The sequence below is a fragment of the Panulirus ornatus genome, chromosome 55 (assembly GCF_036320965.1).
Source record: "Panulirus ornatus isolate Po-2019 chromosome 55, ASM3632096v1, whole genome shotgun sequence".
Lineage (NCBI taxonomy): Eukaryota > Metazoa > Arthropoda > Malacostraca > Decapoda > Palinuridae > Panulirus > Panulirus ornatus.
This window is the reverse complement of record NC_092278.1, coordinates 31,102,101-31,121,644: the sequence shown is the minus strand read 5'-3', so window position 1 is coordinate 31,121,644 and position 19,544 is coordinate 31,102,101. Positions and strand designations below refer to the sequence as shown.

The 19,544-nt window shown below is 42.5% G+C and overlaps 1 protein-coding gene across 2 annotated transcripts in view; it reads left to right on the top strand.

Moving 5' to 3' along the window:
• LOC139765641 (uncharacterized) overlaps nucleotides 1-19,544 on the top strand; it is a 38,658-nt gene that overhangs the window by 11,503 nt on the left and 7,611 nt on the right. For both annotated transcript variants that reach the window (XM_071693330.1, XM_071693331.1), the window contains exons 3-4: nucleotides 30-302; nucleotides 10,423-10,515. In XM_071693330.1, the coding sequence (XP_071549431.1) occupies nucleotides 30-302; nucleotides 10,423-10,515 (366 nt within the window). The remainder of the gene's footprint in view (nucleotides 1-29; nucleotides 303-10,422; nucleotides 10,516-19,544) is intronic.

The window sequence follows — 19,544 nt, the reverse complement described above, 5'->3', positions numbered from 1 at the left end:
CGTAACCGGTAATTGGATTTCCCACTCAGGCCTGCGGTGGCGTGGCCATGAAGACGGTATCTAACTTCCTGGCTCCTGTCCCACTATCAACAAGGGCGAAAGAAGCCCTCAGCTCTGGGGTCGTGGTGGAGAAAGAGGGGCTCAAATCTGGGGTCTCATACTTCTGCAATATTTGTCTGGTGCCCCTCAATGGTGTCAAGCCCCTCGAACAGCACGTTGACGGCGAGAAACACAAGAAGGTCCAGATGTCGAAGACGCCATGGATGCAATCTATGATTCTACCAGATATAGCGTCCCTGAAGGTAGGCTATAAAGGAAGGATGTAGAACCTGGAACTCTAATAGTAGGGTGAGAGGTAGACATATAGGACCTTGGGCTCTGGAAGCAGAACTCGAGGTAGGAAATATTTGAAGATGGGAGCAAGCATTTAGATGCATGTGGAACATGGAACTTAGGGTTCTATAGGTAACACATGGGCTTGGTGTTCTGTAGGTAAGACGCGGGAAACTTTGGTTCTGCGGCTGGGATGTGGAGCCTGGAGTGCTGCAGATAGGATGTGGAAAATGGGATCTGAAAAGAAAGACATAGGACCTTGTAATACACACTGAGGACATACGACATGGGGATCTGCCAATAGGAAATGGAAACTTTTGATCATCAAGCAAGATCTGGCGTCCTGCAGGCAGAATATGTTCTTAACGCTACGTCGCTAACGCGGGAAATGGCAAATAGTATATATATATATATATATATATATATATATATATATATATATATACTATCAGTAAATTTTAGGGAGAATAAAAAGATGTTCTGGAAGGAGGTAAATAGGGTGCGTAAGACAAGGGAGCAAATGGGAACTTCAGTGAAGGGCGTAAATGGGGAGGTGATAACAAGTAGTGGTGATGTGAGAAGGAGATGGAATGAGTATTTTGAAGGTTTGTTGAATGTGTCTGATGACAGAGTGGCAGATATAGGGTGTTTTGGTCGAGGTGGTGTGCAAAGTGAGAGGGTTAGGGAAAATGATTTGGTAAACAGAGAAGAGGTAGTAAAAGCTTTGCGGAAGATGAAAGCCGGCAAGGCAGCAGGTTTGGATGGTATTGCAGTGGAATTTATTAAAAAAGGGGGTGACTGTATTGTTGACTGGTTGGTAAGGTTATTTAATGTATGTATGACTCATGGTGAGGTGCCTGAGGATTGGCGGAATGCGTGCATAGTGCCATTGTACAAAGGCAAAGGGGATAAGAGTGAGTGCTCAAATTACAGAGGTATAAGTTTGTTGAGTATTCCTGGTAAATTATATGGGAGGGTATTGATTGAGAGGGTGAAGGCATGTACAGAGCATCAGATTGGGGAAGAGCAGTGTGGTTTCAGAAGTGGTAGAGGATGTGTGGATCAGGTGTTTGCTTTGAAGAATGTATGTGAGAAATACTTAGAAAAGCAAATGGATTTGTATGTAGCATTTATGGATCTGGAGAAGGCATATGATAGAGTTGATAGAGATGCTCTGTGGAAGGTATTAAGAATATATGGTGTGGGAGGCAAGTTGTTAGAAGCAGTGAAAAGTTTTTATCGAGGATGTAAGGCATGTGTACGTGTAGGAAGAGAGGAAAGTGATTGGTTCTCAGTGAATGTAGGTTTGCGGCAGGGGTGTGTGATGTCTCCATGGTTGTTTAATTTGTTTATGGATGGGGTTGTTAGGGAGGTAAATGCAAGAGTCCTGGAAAGAGGGGCAAGTATGAAGTCTGTTGGGGATGAGAGAGCTTGGGAAGTGAGTCAGTTGTTGTTCGCTGATGATACAGCGCTGGTGGCTGATTCATGTGAGAAACTGCAGAAGCTGGTGACTGAGTTTGGTAAAGTGTGTGGAAGAAGAAAGTTAAGAGTAAATGTGAATAAGAGCAAGGTTATTAGGTACAGTAGGGTTGAGGGTCAAGTCAATTGGGAGGTGAGTTTGAATGGAGAAAAACTGAAGGAAGTGAAGTGTTTTAGATATCTGGGAGTGGATCTGGCAGCGGATGGAACCATGGAAGCGGAAGTGGATCATAGGGTGGGGGAGGGGGCGAAAATTTTGGGAGCCTTGAAAAATGTGTGGAAGTCGAGAACATTATCTCGGAAAGCAAAAATGGGTATGTTTGAAGGAATAGTGGTTCCAACAATGTTGTATGGTTGCGAGGCGTGGGCTATGGATAGAGTTGTGCGCAGGAGGATGGATGTGCTGGAAATGAGATGTTTGAGGACAATGTGTGGTGTGAGGTGGTTTGATCGAGTAAGTAACGTAAGGGTAAGAGAGATGTGTGGAAATAAAAAGAGCGTGGTTGAGAGAGCAGAAGAGGGTGTTTTGAAATGGTTTGGGCACATGGAGAGAATGAGTGAGGAAAGATTGACCAAGAGGATATATGTGTCGGAGGTGGAGGGAACGAGGAGAAGAGGGAGACCAAATTGGAGGTGGAAAGATTGAGTAAAAAAGATTTTGTGTGATCGGGGCCTGAACATGCAGGAGGGTGAAAGGAGGGCAAGGAATAGAGTGAATTGGAGCGATGTGGTATACAGGGGTTGACGTGCTGTCAGTGGATTGAATCAAGGCATGTGAAGCGTCTGGGGTAAACCATGGAAAGCTGTGTAGGTATGTATATTTGCGTGTGTGGACGTGTGTATGTACATGTGTATGGGGTGGGGGGGTTGGGCCATTTCTTTCGTCTGTTTCCTTGCGCTACCTCGCAAACGCGGGAGACAGCGACAAAGTATAAAAAAAAAAAAAAAAATATATATATATATATATATGACTAGGAGATATATGAAAGAAAGAGGCAGGAGGTCAAGAGAAAGGTGCAAGCGGCAAAAAAGAGGGCAAATGAGAATTGGAGTGAGAGAGTATCATTCAATTCTAGGGAGAATAAAGATATGTTTTGGAAGGAGGTAAATAAAGTGTGTAAGACAAGGGAACAAATGGGAATTTCAGTGAAGGAGGCTAATGGGGAGGTAATAACAAGTAGTGGTCATGCGAGAAGGAGATGGAGTGAGTATTTTGAAGGTTTGTTGAATGTGTTTGATGATAGAGTGGCAGATATAGGGAGTTTTGTTCGAGGTGGTGTGCAAGGTGAGAGGGTTAGGGAGAATGATTTGGTAAACAGATAAGAGGTAGTAAAAGCTTTGCGGAAGAATCTATTAAAAAGGGGTGTGACTGTATTGTTGACTCATTAGTGAGGTTATTTATATGATGTATGTATGATTCATGGAGAGGTGCCTGAGAATTGGCGGAATGCTTGCATAGTGCCGTTGTACAAAGGCAAAGGGGATAAAAGTAAGTGCTCAAATTACACAGGTATAAGTTAGTTGAGTATTCCTGGGAAATTATATGGGAGGGTATTGACTGAGAGGGTGAAGGCATGTACAGAGCATCAGATTGGGGAAGAGCAGTGTGGTTTCAGAAGTGGTAGAGGATGTGTGGATCAGGTGTTTGCTTTGAAGAATGTATGTGAGAAATACCTAGAAAAGCAAATGGATTTGTATGTAGCATCTATGGATCTGAAGAAGGCATATGATAAAGTTGATAGAGATGCTCTGTGGAAGGTATTAAAAATATATGGTGTGGGAGGCAAGTTGTTAGAAGCAGTGAAAAGTTTTTCTCGAGGATGTAAGGCATGTGTACGTGTAGGAAGAGAGGAAAGTGATTGGTTCTCAGTGAATGTAGGTTTGCGGCAGGGGTGTGTGATATCTCCATGGTTGTTTGATTTGTTTATGGATAGGGTGGTTAGGGTGATGAATGCAAGAGTTTTGGAAAGAGGGGCAAGTATGCAGTCAGTTGTGGATGAGAGAGCTTGGGAAGTGAGTCAGTTGTTGTTCGCTGATGATACAGCGCTGGTGGCTGATTCATGTGAGAAACTGCAGAAGCTGGTGCCTGAGTTTGGTAAAGTGTGTGAAAGAAGAAAGCTGAGAGTAAATGTGAATAAGAGCAAGGTTATTAGGTACAGTAGAGTTGAGGGACAAGTCAATTTGGAGGTAAGTTTGAATGGAGAAAAACTGGAGGAAGTGAAGTGTTTTAGATATCTGGTAGTGGATTTGGCAGCGGATGGAACCTTGAAAGTGGAAGTGAATCATAGGGTGGGGGAGGGCGCGAAAGTTCTGGAAGCGTTGAAGAATGTTTGGAAGTCGAAAACATTATCTCGGAAAGCAAAAATGGGTATGTTTGAAGGAATAGTGGTTCCAACAATGGGCTATGGAGAGAGTTGTGCGGAGGAGGGTGGATGTGCTGGAAAGGAGATGTGTGAGGACAGTATGTGGTGTGAGGTGGTTTGATCGAGTAAGTAATAATAGGGTTAAAGAGATGTGTGGTAATAAAAAGAGTGTGGTTGAGAGAGCAGAAGAGGGTGTTTTGAAATGGTTTGGTCACATGGAGAGAATGAATGAAGAAAGATTGACCAAGAGGATATGTGTGTCAAAGGTGGAGGGAACGAGAAGTGGGAGACCAAATTGGAGGTGCAAAGATGGAGTGGAAAAGATTTTGAGTGATCGGGGCCTGAACATGCAGGAGGATGAAAGGCGTGCAAGGAATAGAGTGAATTGGAACGATGTGGTATACCGGGGTCGACGTGCTGTCAATGGATTGAACCAGGGCATGTGAAGCGTCTGGGGTAAACCATGAAAAGTTTTGTGGGGCCTGGATATGGAAAGGGAGCTGCGGTTTCGGTGCATTATACATGACAGCTAAAGACTGAGTGTGAACGAATGTGGCCTTGTTGCCTTTTCCTAGCGCTAACTCGTGCAAACTTACCTCCCAGTTGACTTGACCGTCAACCCTACTGTACCTAATAACCTTGCTCTTATTTACATTTACTCTCAGCTTTCTTCTTTCAAACACTTTACCAAACTCAGTCACCAGCTTCTGCAGTTTCTCACATGAATGAGCCACTAGCGGTGTACCATCTGCGAACAACAACTGACTCACTTCCCAAGCTCTCTCATCCACAACAGACTGCATACTTGCCCCTCTTTCCTTAACTCTTGCATTCACCTCCCCAACAACCCCAACCATAAAAAAATCAAACAACCATGGAGGTATCACACACCCCTGCCGCAAACCTACATTCACTGAGAACCAATCACTTTCCTCTCTTCCTACACGTACACATGCCTTACATCCTCTATAAAAACTTTTCACTGCTTCTAACAACTTGCCTCCCACACCATATATTCTTAAAACCTTCCACAGAGGATATTTATCAACTTTATTATATGCCTTCTCTAGATCCATAAATGCTACATACAGATCCATTTGCTTTTCTAAGTATTTCTCACATACATTCTTCAAAGCAAACACCTGATCCACACATCCTCTACCACTTCTGAAACCACACTGCTTTTCCCCAATCTGATGCTCTGTACATGCCTTCACCCTCTCAATCAATACCTTCCCATATGATTTCTCAGGAATATTCAACAAACTTATACCTGTGTAATTTGAGCACTCACTTTTATCCCCTTTGCCTTTGTACAACGGCACTATGCAAGCATTCCGCCAATCCTTATGCACCTCACCAAGAATCATACATACTTTATATAACATTACTAACCAATCAACAATACAGTCACCCCCCTTTTTTTTTTTTTTAATAAATCCACTGCAATTCCATCCAAACTCGCTGCCTTGCCGGCTTTCATCTTCCGTAAAGCTATTACTACCTCTTCTCTGTTTGCCAAATCATTTTCCCTAACCCTCTCACTTTGCACACCACCTCGACCAAAACACCCTATATCTACCACTCTATCATCAAACACTTTCACAAACCTTCAAAATACTCACTCCATCTCCTCACATCACCACTACTTGTTATCACCACGCCATTAGCCCCCTTCACTGAAGTTCCCATTTGTTCCCTTGTTTTACGCACTTTATTTACCTCCTTCCAAAACATCTTTTTATTCTCCCTAAAATTTAATGATACTCTCTCACCCCATCTCTCATTTGCCCTCTTTTACACCTCTTGCACCTTTCTCTTGACCTCCTGCCTCTTTCTTTTATACATCTCCCACTAATTTGCATTTTTTCCCTGCAAAAATCGTCCAAATGCCTCTCTTTTCTCTTTCACTAATAATCTTACTTCTTCATCCCACCACTCACTACCCTTTCTAATCTGCCCACCTCCCACGCTTCTCATGCTACAAGCATCTTTTGCGCAAGCCATCACTGCTTCTCTAAATACATCCTATTCCTCCCCTACTTCTCGTACGTCCTTTGTTCTCACCTTTTTCCATTCTCTACTCAGTCTCTCCTGGTAGTTCCTCACACAACTCTCCTTCCCAAGCTCACTTACTCTCACCACTATTCTCACTCCAACTTTGTCTCTTCTTTTCTGAAAACCTCTACAAATCTTCATCTTCACATCCACAAGATAATGATCAGACATCCCTCCAGTTGCACCTCTCAGCACATTAACATCCAAAAGTCTTTCTTTCGCGCGCCTATCATTTAAGACGTAATCCAATAAGGCTCACTGGCCATCTCTCTTTCTTACTTACGTATACTTATGTATATCGCTCTTTTTAAACCATGTATTTCCAATCACCAGTCCTTTTTCAGCACATAAATCTACAAGCTCTTCACCATTTCCATTTACAACACTGAACATCCCATGTACGCCAATTATTCCCTCAACTGCCACATTACTCACCTTTGCATTCAAATCACCCATCACTAAAACCCGGTCTCGTGCATCAAAATTACTAACACACTCACTCAGCTGCTCCCAAAACACTTGCCTCTCATGACCTTTCTTCTCATGCCCAGGTGCATATGCCCCAATAATCACCCATCTCTCTCAATCCACTTTCAGTTTTACCCATATCAATCTAGAGTTTACTTTCTTACACCCTATCACATACTCCATACCACTCCTGTTTCAGGAGTAGTGCTACTCCTTCCCTTCCTCTTGACCTCTCACTAACCCCTGACTTTACTCCCAAGACATTCCCAAACCACTCTTCCCCTTTACCCTTGAGGTTCGTTTCACTCAGAGCCAAAACATCCAGTTTCCTTTCCTCAAACATACTACACATCTCTCCTTTTTTCTCATCTTGGTTTCATCCAAACACATTTAGACACCCCAATCTGAGCCTTTGAGGAGGATGAGCACTCCTCGCGTGACTCCTTCTTCTTTTTGCCCTTTTAGAAAGTTAAAATACAACGAGGGAAGGGTTTCTGGCCCCCCGCTCCCGTCCCCTTTAGTCGCCTTGTACGGCACGTGAGGAATGCGTGGGAAGTATTCTTTCTCCCCTATCCCCAAGGATAATATAAATATATATATATATATATATATATATATATATATATATATATATATATATATATATATATATATATATATACTTCCCACGTATTCCCTGCGTGTCGTAGAAGGCGACTAAAAGGGGAGGGAGCGGGCGGCTGGAAATCCTCCCCTCTCGTTTTCTTTTAATTTTCCAAAAGAAGGAACAGACAAGGGGGCCAGGTGAGGATATTCCCTCAAAGGGCCAGTCCTCTGTTCTTAACGCTACCTCGCTGATGCGGGAAATGGCGAATAGTATGAAAGAAAATGAAATATATATATATATATATATATATATATATATATATATATATATATATATATATATATATATATATATATATATATATATATATATAGATATATTTCATTTTCTTTCATACTATTCGCCATTTCCCGCATCAGCGAGGTAGCGTTAAGAAATACTTAGAAAAGCAAATGGATTTGTATGTAGCATTTATGGATCTGGAGAAGGCATATGATAGAGTTGATAGAGATGCTCTGTGGAAGGTATTAAGAATATATGGTGTGGGAGGAAAGTTGTTAGAAGCAGTGAAAAGTTTTTATCGAGGATGTAAGGCATGTGTACGTGTAGGAAGAGAGGAAAGTGATTGGTTCTCAGTGAATGTAGGTTTGCGGCAGGGGTGTGTGATGTCTCCATGGTTGTTTAATTTGTTTATGGATGGGGTTGTTAGGGAGGTAAATGCAAGAGTTTTGGAAAGAGGGGCAAGTATGAAGTCTGTTGGGGATGAGAGAACTTGGGAAGTGAGTCAGTTGTTGTTCGCTGATGATACAGCGCTGGTGGCTGATTCATGTGAGAAACTGCAGAAGCTGGTGACTGAGTTTGGTAAAGTGTGTGGAAGAAGAAAGTTAAGAGTAAATGTGAATAAGAGCAAGGTTATTAGGTACAGTAGGGTTGAGGGTCAAGTCAATTGGGAGGTGAGTTTGAATGGAGAAAAACTGGAGGAAGTGAAGTGTTTTAGATATCTGGGAGTGGATCTGGCAGCGGATGGAACCATGGAAGCGGAAGTGGATCATAGGGTGGGGGAGGGGGCGAAAATTCTGGGGGCCTTGAAGAATGTGTGGAAGTCGAGAACATTATCTCGGAAAGCAAAAATGGGTATGTTTGAAGGAATAGTGGTTCCAAAAATGTTGTATGGTTGCGAGGCGTGGGCTATGGATAGAGTTGTGCGCAGGAGGATGGATGTGCTGGAAATGAGATGTTTGAGGACAATGTGTGGTGTGAGGTGGTTTGATCGAGTGAGTAACGTAAGGGTAAGAGAGATGTGTGGAAATAAAAAGAGCGTGGTTGAGAGAGCAGAAGAGGGTGTTTTGAAGTGGTTTGGGCACATGGAGAGAATGAGTGAGGAAAGATTGACCAAGAGGATATATGTGTCGGAGGTGGAGGGAACGAGGAGAAGAGGGAGACCAAATTGGAGGTGGAAAGATGGAGTGAAAAAGATTTTGTGTGATCGGGGCCTGAACATGCAGGAGGGTGAAAGGAGGGCAAGGAATAGAGTGAATTGGAGCGATGTGGTATACCGGGGTTGACGTGCTGTCAGTGGATTGAATCAAGGCATGTGAAGCGTCTGGGGTAAACCATGGAAAGCTGTGTACGTATGTATATTTGCGTGTGTGGACGTATGTATATACATGTGTATGGGGGGGGTTGGGCCATTTCTTTCGTCTGTTTCCTTGCGCTACCTCGCAAACGCGGGAGACAGCGACAAAGTATAATAATAATAAAAATATATATATATATATATATATATATATATATATATATATATGTGTGTGTGTGTGTGTGTGTGTGTGTGTGTGTGTGTGTGTGTGATTACTAAACATGTTTGGCATTTGTCATCTATTTTCACTAGTGTTCTCTATTAGTCTCTCGGGACTCATTGTCGTTCCACAAAGTGTTGCCTTACTGACGACGCCTTGAACAAGGAGCAGGTCACAGCGGGTTACCTCACCTGACCTAACAATCCCCAGAGAAATGAATTTGATGACCCATCCGACAGCTGCACCTGTAATTTTACCCCTTGACATCTATAGTCAATACTCGACAGTGGCAGACCCAAAAGATGCCACTGTAAGTATAGACGACCTGACCCTTTTCTGTAGGAACAGCCGCTCTCCGTCCACCAAAACGCAGGAAGGCAGTCACGCGTGTTGACTCTCTCTAGACAGCAAGTATACCACTCCAGTACCTGAAGACTTGGCCGTGTGACACCAGACTCAAGGCGCCCTTTGGGCGCCACCAATCATTAGTACATGTCCCAGCGTGACTCCTGATGTTTCATCTTCCTAGCCGGTTTTCATTATGGTGCCTCATCTCTGACGCCTATCATCACGAGGCTCCAGTGTGAAGACCATCTCTTATTTCTCTACCTGCCACAACTAACCTCTCCTTCCACACTATAGTCTTACGCCTCCAGGAGCTCACTACCCCTGGGCTATTTCACCTTATTTGCTTTAATCAGTAATGCATTGTTGTTGTTTAACGTGTTTCGGCGTCCCTCGCTCAGTTATACCTCTCCAACAACCCAAAGCCATAACAAACACTCGCTGAAAATCCTCAGTGCTAATTTAGGTGAGGTGACCAAACAAGAGTAACATACTCTAGCTTTGGTGTAACGTAACAGCTTGCCGAGTGTTTCGCTATATACATACTTTAATGCTATTTTGATGCATCCATTGTCTCTGTTATTCTCCAGATTTTGAGCCATGATAACAGGCGAAGCACAGTGTCGAATCTCAAATCTCGCTCATGCACAGTTTCCTGAAACTTATTTTCTGTTAGATATATATTCCTATCGAGGCCTTCTTTTAATCATCATTATTTTTTTATCTACTGTGGTTGAATTAGAAAAAAAAAAAACCAGTTTCAGACCAATTTAGGAGTTTGACGAGGTTCCCTTGTAAGCTGATGCAATTTTCCTCGTTTTTATTTCCCTCGCTCCACTGGCATCATCGACAAACATATTCAAGTAGATTTTTATCTGTGTGCGTCAACAATTTAGAGAAAGTGACACCATATTCCACAATTTTCAGGTAGATTATGTGATGAACGAGTCGATAGATGGGAATGTAACATTTTAACCATCTGTGTTCTTTGCAGGTGGGAGAAGCAGCTCAGCAGTGGCCAATCCTATCATCGGACTCAAAGAAGATTCAACTCCCAGTGGCGAGAACACCAATACGCATAGACCAAGTGAGAGGATATATATATATATATATATATATACAATATAGATAATTTTTCCTCTTGCTATTCCTCCCTGAACTCTACCTCCTACCGATAGTTCTCTGACTTGGTCAGTAGTTGTGAAGTGTCGTAATATCGTATCTGATATCACCGAGGTGTGGTAATGGCAATGCAAATTCATGGATAATCTCAAGGGTAAGATCCTGAAGATGGAAATGTGATCAACGTGCCTCGACAGCGCTGGTGGCGGTTTCAGGTGAGAAACTGCAGAAGCTGGTGACTGAGTTTGGTAAAATGTGTGAAAGAAGAAAGCTGAGAGTAAATGTGAATAAGAGTAAGGTTATTAGGTACAGTAGGGTTGAGGGACAAGTCAGTTGGGAGGTTAAGTCTGAATGGAGAAAAACTGGAGGAAGTGAAGTGTTTTAGATATCTGGGAGTGGATTTAGCAGCGGATGGAACCATGGAAGCTGAAGTGAGTCACAGGGTTGGGGAGGGGGCGAAAGTTCTGGGAGCGTTGAAAAATGTGTGGAAGTGGAGAACATTATCTCGGAAAGCAAAAATGGGTACGTTTGAAGGAATAGTGGTTCTAACAATGTTACATAGTTGCGAGGCGTGGGCTATAGATAGGGATGTGCGAAGGAGGGTGGATGTGTTGGAAATGAGATGTTTGAGGACAATAGGTGGTGTGAGGTGGTTTGATCAAGTAAGTAATGAAAGGGCAAGAGAGATGTGTAGTAATAAAAAGATTGTGGCTGAGAGAGCAGAAGAGGGTGTATGGAAATGGTTTTGTCACATGGAGAGATTGAGTGAGGAAAGATTGACAAAGAGGACATATGTGTCAGAGGTGGAGGGAACGAGGAGAAGTGGCAGACCTAATTGGAAGTGGAAGGTTGGAGTGAAAAAGATTTTGAGCGATCGGGGCCTGAACATGCAGGAGGGTGAAAGGCGTGCAAGGAATAGAGTGAATTGGAAAGATGTGGTATGCCGGGGTCGACGTGCTGTCAATGGATTAAACCAGAGCATATGAAGCGTCTGGGGTAAACCATGGAAAGTTTTGTGGGGCCTGGATGTGGAAAGGGAACTGTGGTTTCGGTGCATTATACATGACAACTTGAGACTGAGTGTGAACGAATGTGGCCGTTTTTGTCTTTTCCTAGCGCTACCTCGCGCACGTGCGGGGGGAAGGGGTTGTCATTTCATGTGTGGCGGAGTAGCGATGGGAATGAATAAAGGCAGCAATTATGAATTATTTACATGTGTTTACATGTATATGCCCTTATATGTATATATATGTATACGTTAAAATGTATAGGTATGTATATGTGCGTGTGTGGACGTGTATGCATAAACATGTGTATGAGGGTGGGTTGGGCCATTCTTTCGTCTGTTTCCTTGCGCTACCTCGCTAACGCGGGAGACAGCGAAAAAGTATATATATATATATATATATATATATATATATATATATATATATATATATATATATATATATATATATATATATATATATATAGTGGTTTGGGCACATGGAGAGAATGAGTGAGGAAAGATTGACCAAGAGGATATATGTGTCGGAGGTGGAGGGAACGAGGAGAAGAGGGAGACCAAATTGGAGGTGGAAAGATGGAGTGAAAAAGATTTTGTGTGATCGGGGCCTGAACATGCAGGAGGGTGAAAGGAGGGCAAGGAATAGAGTGAATTGGAGCGATGTGGTATACCGGGGTTGACGTGCTGTCAGTGGATTGAATCAGGGCATGTGAAGCGTCTGGGGAAAACCATGGAAGGCTGTGTAGGTATGTATATTTGCGTGTGTGGACGTATGTATATACATGTGTATGTGGGGGGGGTTGGGCCATTTCTTTCGTCTGTTTCCTTGCGCTACCTCGCAAACGCGGGAGACAGCGACAAAGTATAAAAAAAAAAAAAAAAATATATATATATATATATATATATATATATATATATATATATATATATATATATATATATATATATATATATATATATATATATATCACTGGGGATAGGGGAGAAAGAATACTTCCCACGCATTCCTCACGTGTCGTAGAAGGCGACTAAAGGGGAATAGAGCGGAGGGCTAGAAACCCTCCCCTCCTTGCATGTTAACTTTCTAAAAGGGCAAACAGAAGGAGTCACGCGGGGAGTGCTCATCCTCCTCGAAGGCTCAGACTGGGGTGTGTAAATGTGTATGGATGTAACCAAGATGAGAAAAAAGGAGAGATAGGTAGTATGTTTGAGGAAAGGAACCTGGATGTTTTGGCTCTGAGTGAAGCGAAGCTTAAGGGTAAAGGGGAAGACTGGTTTGGGATTGTTTTGGGAGTAAAATCAGGGGTTAGTGAGAGGACAAGAACAAGGGAAGGAGTAGCACTACTCCTGAAACAGGAGTGGTGGGAGTATGTGATAGAGTGTAAGAAAGTTGATTCTAGATTGATATGGGTAAAATTGAAAGTGGATGGAGAGAGATGGGTGATTATTGGTGCATATGCACCTGGGCATGAGAAGAAAGATAATGAGAGGCAAGTGTTTTGGGAGCAGCTGAATGAGTGTGTTAGTGGTTTTGATGCACGAGACCGGGTTATAGTGATGGGTGATTTGAATGCAAAGGTGAGTAAAGTGACAGTTGAGGGAATAACTGGTATACATGGGGTGTTGCGTGTTGTAAATGGAAATGGTGAAGAGCTTGTATATTTATGTGCTGAAAAAGGACTGGTGATTGGGAATACGTGGTTTAAAAAGAGACATACATAAGTATACGTATGTAAGTAGAAGAGATGGCCAGAGAGCGTTATTGGATTACGTGTTAATTGATAGGCGTGCGAAAGCAAGACTTTTGGATGTTAATGTGCTGAGAGGTGCAACTGGAGGGATGTCTGATCATTATCTTGTGGAGGCGAAGGTGAAGATTAGTATAGGTTTTCAGAAAAGAAGAGAGAATGTAGGGGTGAAGAGAGTGGTGAGAGTAAGTGAGCTTGGGAAGGAGACTTGTGTGAGGAAGTACCAGGAGAGACTGAGTACAGAATGGAAAAAGGTGAGAACAAAGGAGATAAGGGGAGTGAGGGAGGAATGGGATGTATTTAGGGATGCAGTGATGGCTTGTGCAAAAGATGCTTGTGACATGAGAAGCGTGGGAGGTGGGTTGATTAGAAAGGGTAGTGAGTGGTGGGATGAAGAAGTAAGATTATTAGTGAAAGAGAAGAGATAGGCATATGGACGATTTTTGCAGGGAAAAAATGCAAATTAGTGGAGATGTATAAAAGAAAGAGGCAGGAGGTCAAGAGAAAGGTGCAAGAGGTGAAAAAGAGGGCAAATGAGAGTTGGGGTGAGAGAGTATCATTAAATTTTAGGGAGAATAAAAAGATGTTTTGGAAGGAGGTAAATAAAGTGCGTAAGACAAGGGAGCAAATGGGAACTTCAGTGAAGGGGGCTTTTGGGGAGGTGATAACAAGTAGTGGTGATGTGAGAAGGAGATGGAGTGAGTATTTTGAAGGTTTGTTGAATATGTTTGATGATAGAGTGGCAGATATAGGGTGTTTTGGTCGAGGTGGTGTGTAAAGTGAGAGGTTTAGGGAAAATGATTTGGTAAACAGAGAAGAGGTTATAAAAGCTTTGCGGAAGATGAAAGCCGGCAATGCAGCGGGTTTGGATGGTATTGCAGTGGAATTTATTAAAAAAGGGGGTGACTGTATTTGTTGACTGGTTGGTAAGGTTATTTAATGTATGAATGATTCATGGTGAGGTGCCTGAGGATTGGCGTAATGCTTGCATAGTGCAGTTGTACAAAGGCAAATGGGATAAGTGTGAGTGCTCAAATTACAGAGGTATAAGTTTGTTGAGTATTCGTGGTAAATTATATGGGAGGGTATTGATTGAGAGGGTAAAGGCATGTACAGAGCATCAGATTGGGGAAGAGCAGTGTGGTTTCAGAAGTGGTAGAGGATGTGTGGATCAGGTGTTTGCTTTAAAAAATGTATGTGAGAAGTACTTAGAAAAGCAAATGGATTTGTATGTAGCATTCATGGATCTGGAGAAGGCATATGATAGAGTTGATAGAGATGCTCTGTGGAAGGTATTAAGAATATATGGTGTGGGAGGCAAGTTGTTAGAAGCAGTGAAAAGTTTTTATCGAGGATGTAAGGCATGTGTACGTGTAGGAAGAGAAGAAAGTGATTGGTTCTCAGTGAATGTAGGTTTGCGGCAGGGGTGTGTGATGTCTCCATGGTTGTTTAATTTGTTTATGGATGGGGTTGTTAGGGAGGTGAATGCAAGAGTTAAGGAAAGAGGGGCAAGTATGCAGTGTGTTGTGGATGAGAGAGCTTGGGAAATGAGTCAGTTGTTGTTCGCTGATGATACAGCGCTGGTGGCTGATTCATGGAGAAACTGCAGAAGCTGGTGACGGAGTTTGGTGAAGCGTGTGAAAGAAGAAAGTTGAGAGTAAATGTGAATAAGAGCAAGGTTATCAGGTACAGTAGGGTTGAGGGTCAAGTCAATTGGGAGGTAAGTTTGAATGGAGAAAAACTGGAGGAAGTGAAGTGTTTTAGATATCTGGGAGTGGATCTGGCAGCAGATGGAACCATGGAAGCGGAAGTGAATCATAGGGTGGGGGAGGGGACGAAAATTCTGGGAGCCTTGAAGAATGTTTGGAAGTCGAGAACATTATCTCGGAAAGCAAAAATGGATATGTTTGAAGGAATAGTGTTTCCAACAATGTTGTATGGTTGCGAGGCGTGGGCTATGGAGAGAGTCGTGCGGAGGAGGGTGGATGTGCTGGAAATGAGATGTTTGAGGACAATATGTGGTGTGAGGTGGTTTGATCGAGTAAGTAATGTAAGGGTAAGAGAGATGTGTGGAAATGAAAAGAGTGTGGTTGAGAGAGCAGAAGAGGGTGTTTTGAAATGGTTTGGTCACATGGAGAGAATGAGTGAGGAAAGATTGACCAAGAGGATATATGTGTCAGAGGTGGAGGGAACGAGGAAAAGTGGGAGACCAAATTGGAGGTGGAAAGATGGAGTGAAAAAGATTTTGTGTGATCGGGGCCTGAACATGCAGGAGGGTGAAAGGCGTGCAAGGAATAGAGTGAATTGGAACTGTGTGGTATATTATCTCGGAATTGACGTGCTGTCAATGGATTGAACCAGGGCATGTGAAGCGTCTGGGGTAAACAATGGAAAGTTCTGTGGGGCATTGATGTGGAAAGGGAGCTGCGGTTTCGGTGCATTATTACATGACAGCTAGAGACTGAATGTGAACGAATGTGGCCTTTGTTGTCTTTTACATGCGCTACCTCGCACACATGAGGGGGGAGGGGGTTGTTATTCCATGTGTGGCGAGGTGGCGATGGGAATAAATAAAAGGCAGACAGTATGAATTATGTACATGTGTATATATGTATATGTCTGTGCGTGTACATATATGTATACATTGAGATATATAGGTATGTATATTTGCGTGTGTGGACGTGTATGTATATACATGTGTATGTGGGTGGGTTGGGCCATTCTTTCGTCTGTTTCCTTGCGCCACGTGGGAGACAGCGACAAAGCGAAATAAATATATATATATATATATATATATATATATATATATATATATATATATATATATATATATATATATATATATATATAGCCCTGGGATAGGGGATTAAGAATACTTCCCACGTATTCCTGCGTGTCGTAGAAGGCGACTAAAAGGGGAGGGAGCGGGGGGCTGGAAATCCTCCCCTCTCGTTGGTTTTTAATTTTCCAAAAGAAGGAACAGAGGGGGGGGGGGGGGGGCCAGGTGAGGATATTCCCCAAAGGCCCAGTCCTCTGTTCTTAACGCTACCTCGCTAACGCGGGAAATGGCGAATAGTTTAAAAGAAAAGAAAAAGGTGGATGTGCTGGAAATGAGATGTTTGAGGACAATGTGTGGTGTGAGGTGGTTTGATCGAGTGAGTAACGTAAGGGTAAGAGAGATGTGTGGAAATAAAAAGAGCGTGGTTGAGAGAGCAGAAGAGGGTGTTTTGAAGTGGTTTGGGCACATGGAGAGGATGAGTGAGGAAAGATTGACCAAGAGGATATATGTGTCGGAGGTGGAGGGAACAAGGAGAAGAGGGAGACCAAATTGGAGGTGGAAAGATGGAGTGAAAAAGATTTTGTGTGATCGGGGCCTGAGCATGCAGGAGGGTGAAAGGAGGGCAAGGAATAGAGTGAATTGGAGCGATGTGGTATACCGGGGTTGACGTGCTGTCAGCGGATTGAAGCAGGGCATGTGAAGTGTCTGGGGTAAACCATGGAAAGCTGTGTAGGTATGTATATTTGCGTGTGTGGACGTATGTATATACATGTGTATGGGGGGGGGTTGGGCCATTTCTTTCGCGGGAGACAGCGACAAAGTATAATAAAAAAAAAAAAAATATATTTATATATATATATATATATATATATATATATATATATATATATATATATATATATATATATATATATATATATATATGTATATGAGGGAAATCACAATTCGGTAGTTCATATACTTTTATTTAACGTGATTTTCTATACATATGGCACTCAATCCGCCTTATCAGATGTAAACAATTCATAAAGTTTTTGAAATCGCAACAAAGCGACAGCAATGATGATCTCCCTTCTGTCATTCTAGGCGGCGCTCTGGCCTGACCGACGGTGATCGTTCAAGGGAAAGTACGGGGTACCATATGGTTAAGGCGGTTGTGTGGTGGGGGTTGCCATGGGTAACAAGATGATGGTTGGATAATTTTGCTTATATTTTCGCCTCTTGCTAATTCTTTCATAAGGATTTGGTTGATGATAGGATGGGATTTAAATGTTTCTGTGGACAAATTGAAGTTCTTAGTAATTAAGACAGATTCAATGAGGGGTACAATTAGAGAGGGGTTGTTAAGGTGTGATCGTTTTCATGGCAGTGTTTAGGGATCGCATTTTTATGGTCATCCTTGCCAAGAGCATCTCTCAGTTACAGTCTTGCCGGTCTGGCCAATGTATAAATCTTTACATGCCTTACATTTGACGGCGTAAACACTTCAAATTGTTGGATGATCTGGCCTGCTTTTGAATAAGGTCTTACTGATAGTGTTATTGTACTGGGAGGCAACATAAAAAGCACTATTTTTTAGTGCCTGTCTTACATGGACTAAGTAAGGAGAATAGGGCAACACTAAACATTTATACCTATCACCATTTTTCACATTTTTGTTACTAAATGCATAGAATGTCTTCCCAGTTTCCCAGTAAGCTTTTTTCACAAACCACTTTGAATAACATAACTGCATAAAGATACATCTCACGTGATAAAATTCGTCTACCAGACTAATGAAACCACATATCCGTAGTGCTCTTAAAAACATAGAAATGACTACAGACATTTTTACAGAAGAAACACGTACTGAAAACTACTGAATATAGCTCTCAGAGTTGGTAGGCTTCTTATAGATCTTAAAGGACAAATGATCAGATTCCCTAGTTATCAACACACCAAGAAATGGCAGTTTGCCTTCTTTTTCTCAATCAATGCATGAATTGATGGTCGGGTGGATGTCATTCATTGAGTAAAGAACGCATCATATGCCCTGATTCAGTCCATTGGCAGTGCGTCGACCCCAATATACCACATTGTTCTAATCCACTCTATTCCGTGCACTCCTTTCACCCTCTTGCATGTTCAAGCCCCGATCGCTCAAAATCTTTTTCACTCCACCCTCCTACCTCCAATTTGATCTCCCGCTTCTCCTTGTTCCCTCCACCTCTGAAACATACATCCTCGTTGTCAATCATATACCTCATTCATTCTCTTCATATGTCCAAACCATTTCAACACTCCCTCTTTTGTTCTTTCATCCACACTCTTTTTATTTCCACATATCTCTCTTACCCTGTCATTACTTACTCGATCAAACCACCTCACACCGCATATTGTCCTCACACATTTCATTTCCAGTACATCCACCTTCCTCCGTACAATCCTATCTATAGCCCATACCTCGCAGTCATATAATATTGTTAGAATTACTATTCCTTCAAACGTATCCAGTTTTGCTCTTCGAGATAACGTTCATTTCCACACATTCTTCATCGCTTCCACAATCTCCGTCCCCTCCCCCACTCTATAACTCACTTTCGCTTCCATGGTTCCATTCGCTGCTAAATCCTTCCAGATAAACATTTAACTGCTTTAATTTTTTTCATTCAGTCTTACATCCTAGTTAACTTGCCCTTCAACCCTGCCATTATTTACATTTACTCTCAACTTTCTCCTGTCACACACTTTTCCAAACTTACTCACCAGCTTCTGCATTTTCTCACTCGAATAAGCCATCAGAGCTGTATCATAGTGAATAAGAGTAAGGTTATTAGGTTCAGCAGGGTTGAGGGACAAGTTAGTTGGGATGCGAGTTTGAGTGGAGAAAAATTGGAGGAAGTGAAGTGTTTTAGATATCAGGGAGTGGACTTAGCAGTGAATGGAACCATGGAAGAGGAAATGAGTCATTGAGTGGGGGAAGGGGAGAAGGTTCTGTGAGCGATGAAGAATGTGTGGAAAGAGAGAACGTTTTATTGGAGTGCGAAAATTGGTATGTTTGAATGAATAGTAGTTCCAACAATATCATATGGTTGCGAGGCATGGGCTATAGATAGGGTTGTACGGAGGAAGGTGGATGTGTTGGAAATTAATTGTTTGAGGACAATATGTGGTGTGAGATGGTTTGATCTAGTAAGTAATGAAAGGGTAAGAGATTTGTGGTGATAAAGAGTGTGGTTGGGAGATCAGAAGAGGGTGTGTTGAAATGGTTTGGACATATGGAGAGAATGAGTGAGGAAAGGTTGACAAAGAGGATGTATGTGATAGAGATGGAGGGAACAAGAAGCGGAAGACCAAGCTGGAGATGGAGGGATAGAGTGAAAAGAATACTGAGCGATCAGGGCCTGAACGTGCAGAAGGGTGAGAAGCGTGCTAGGAATAGAGTGAATTGGAACGATGTGGTATACCGGGCTCGACGTTCT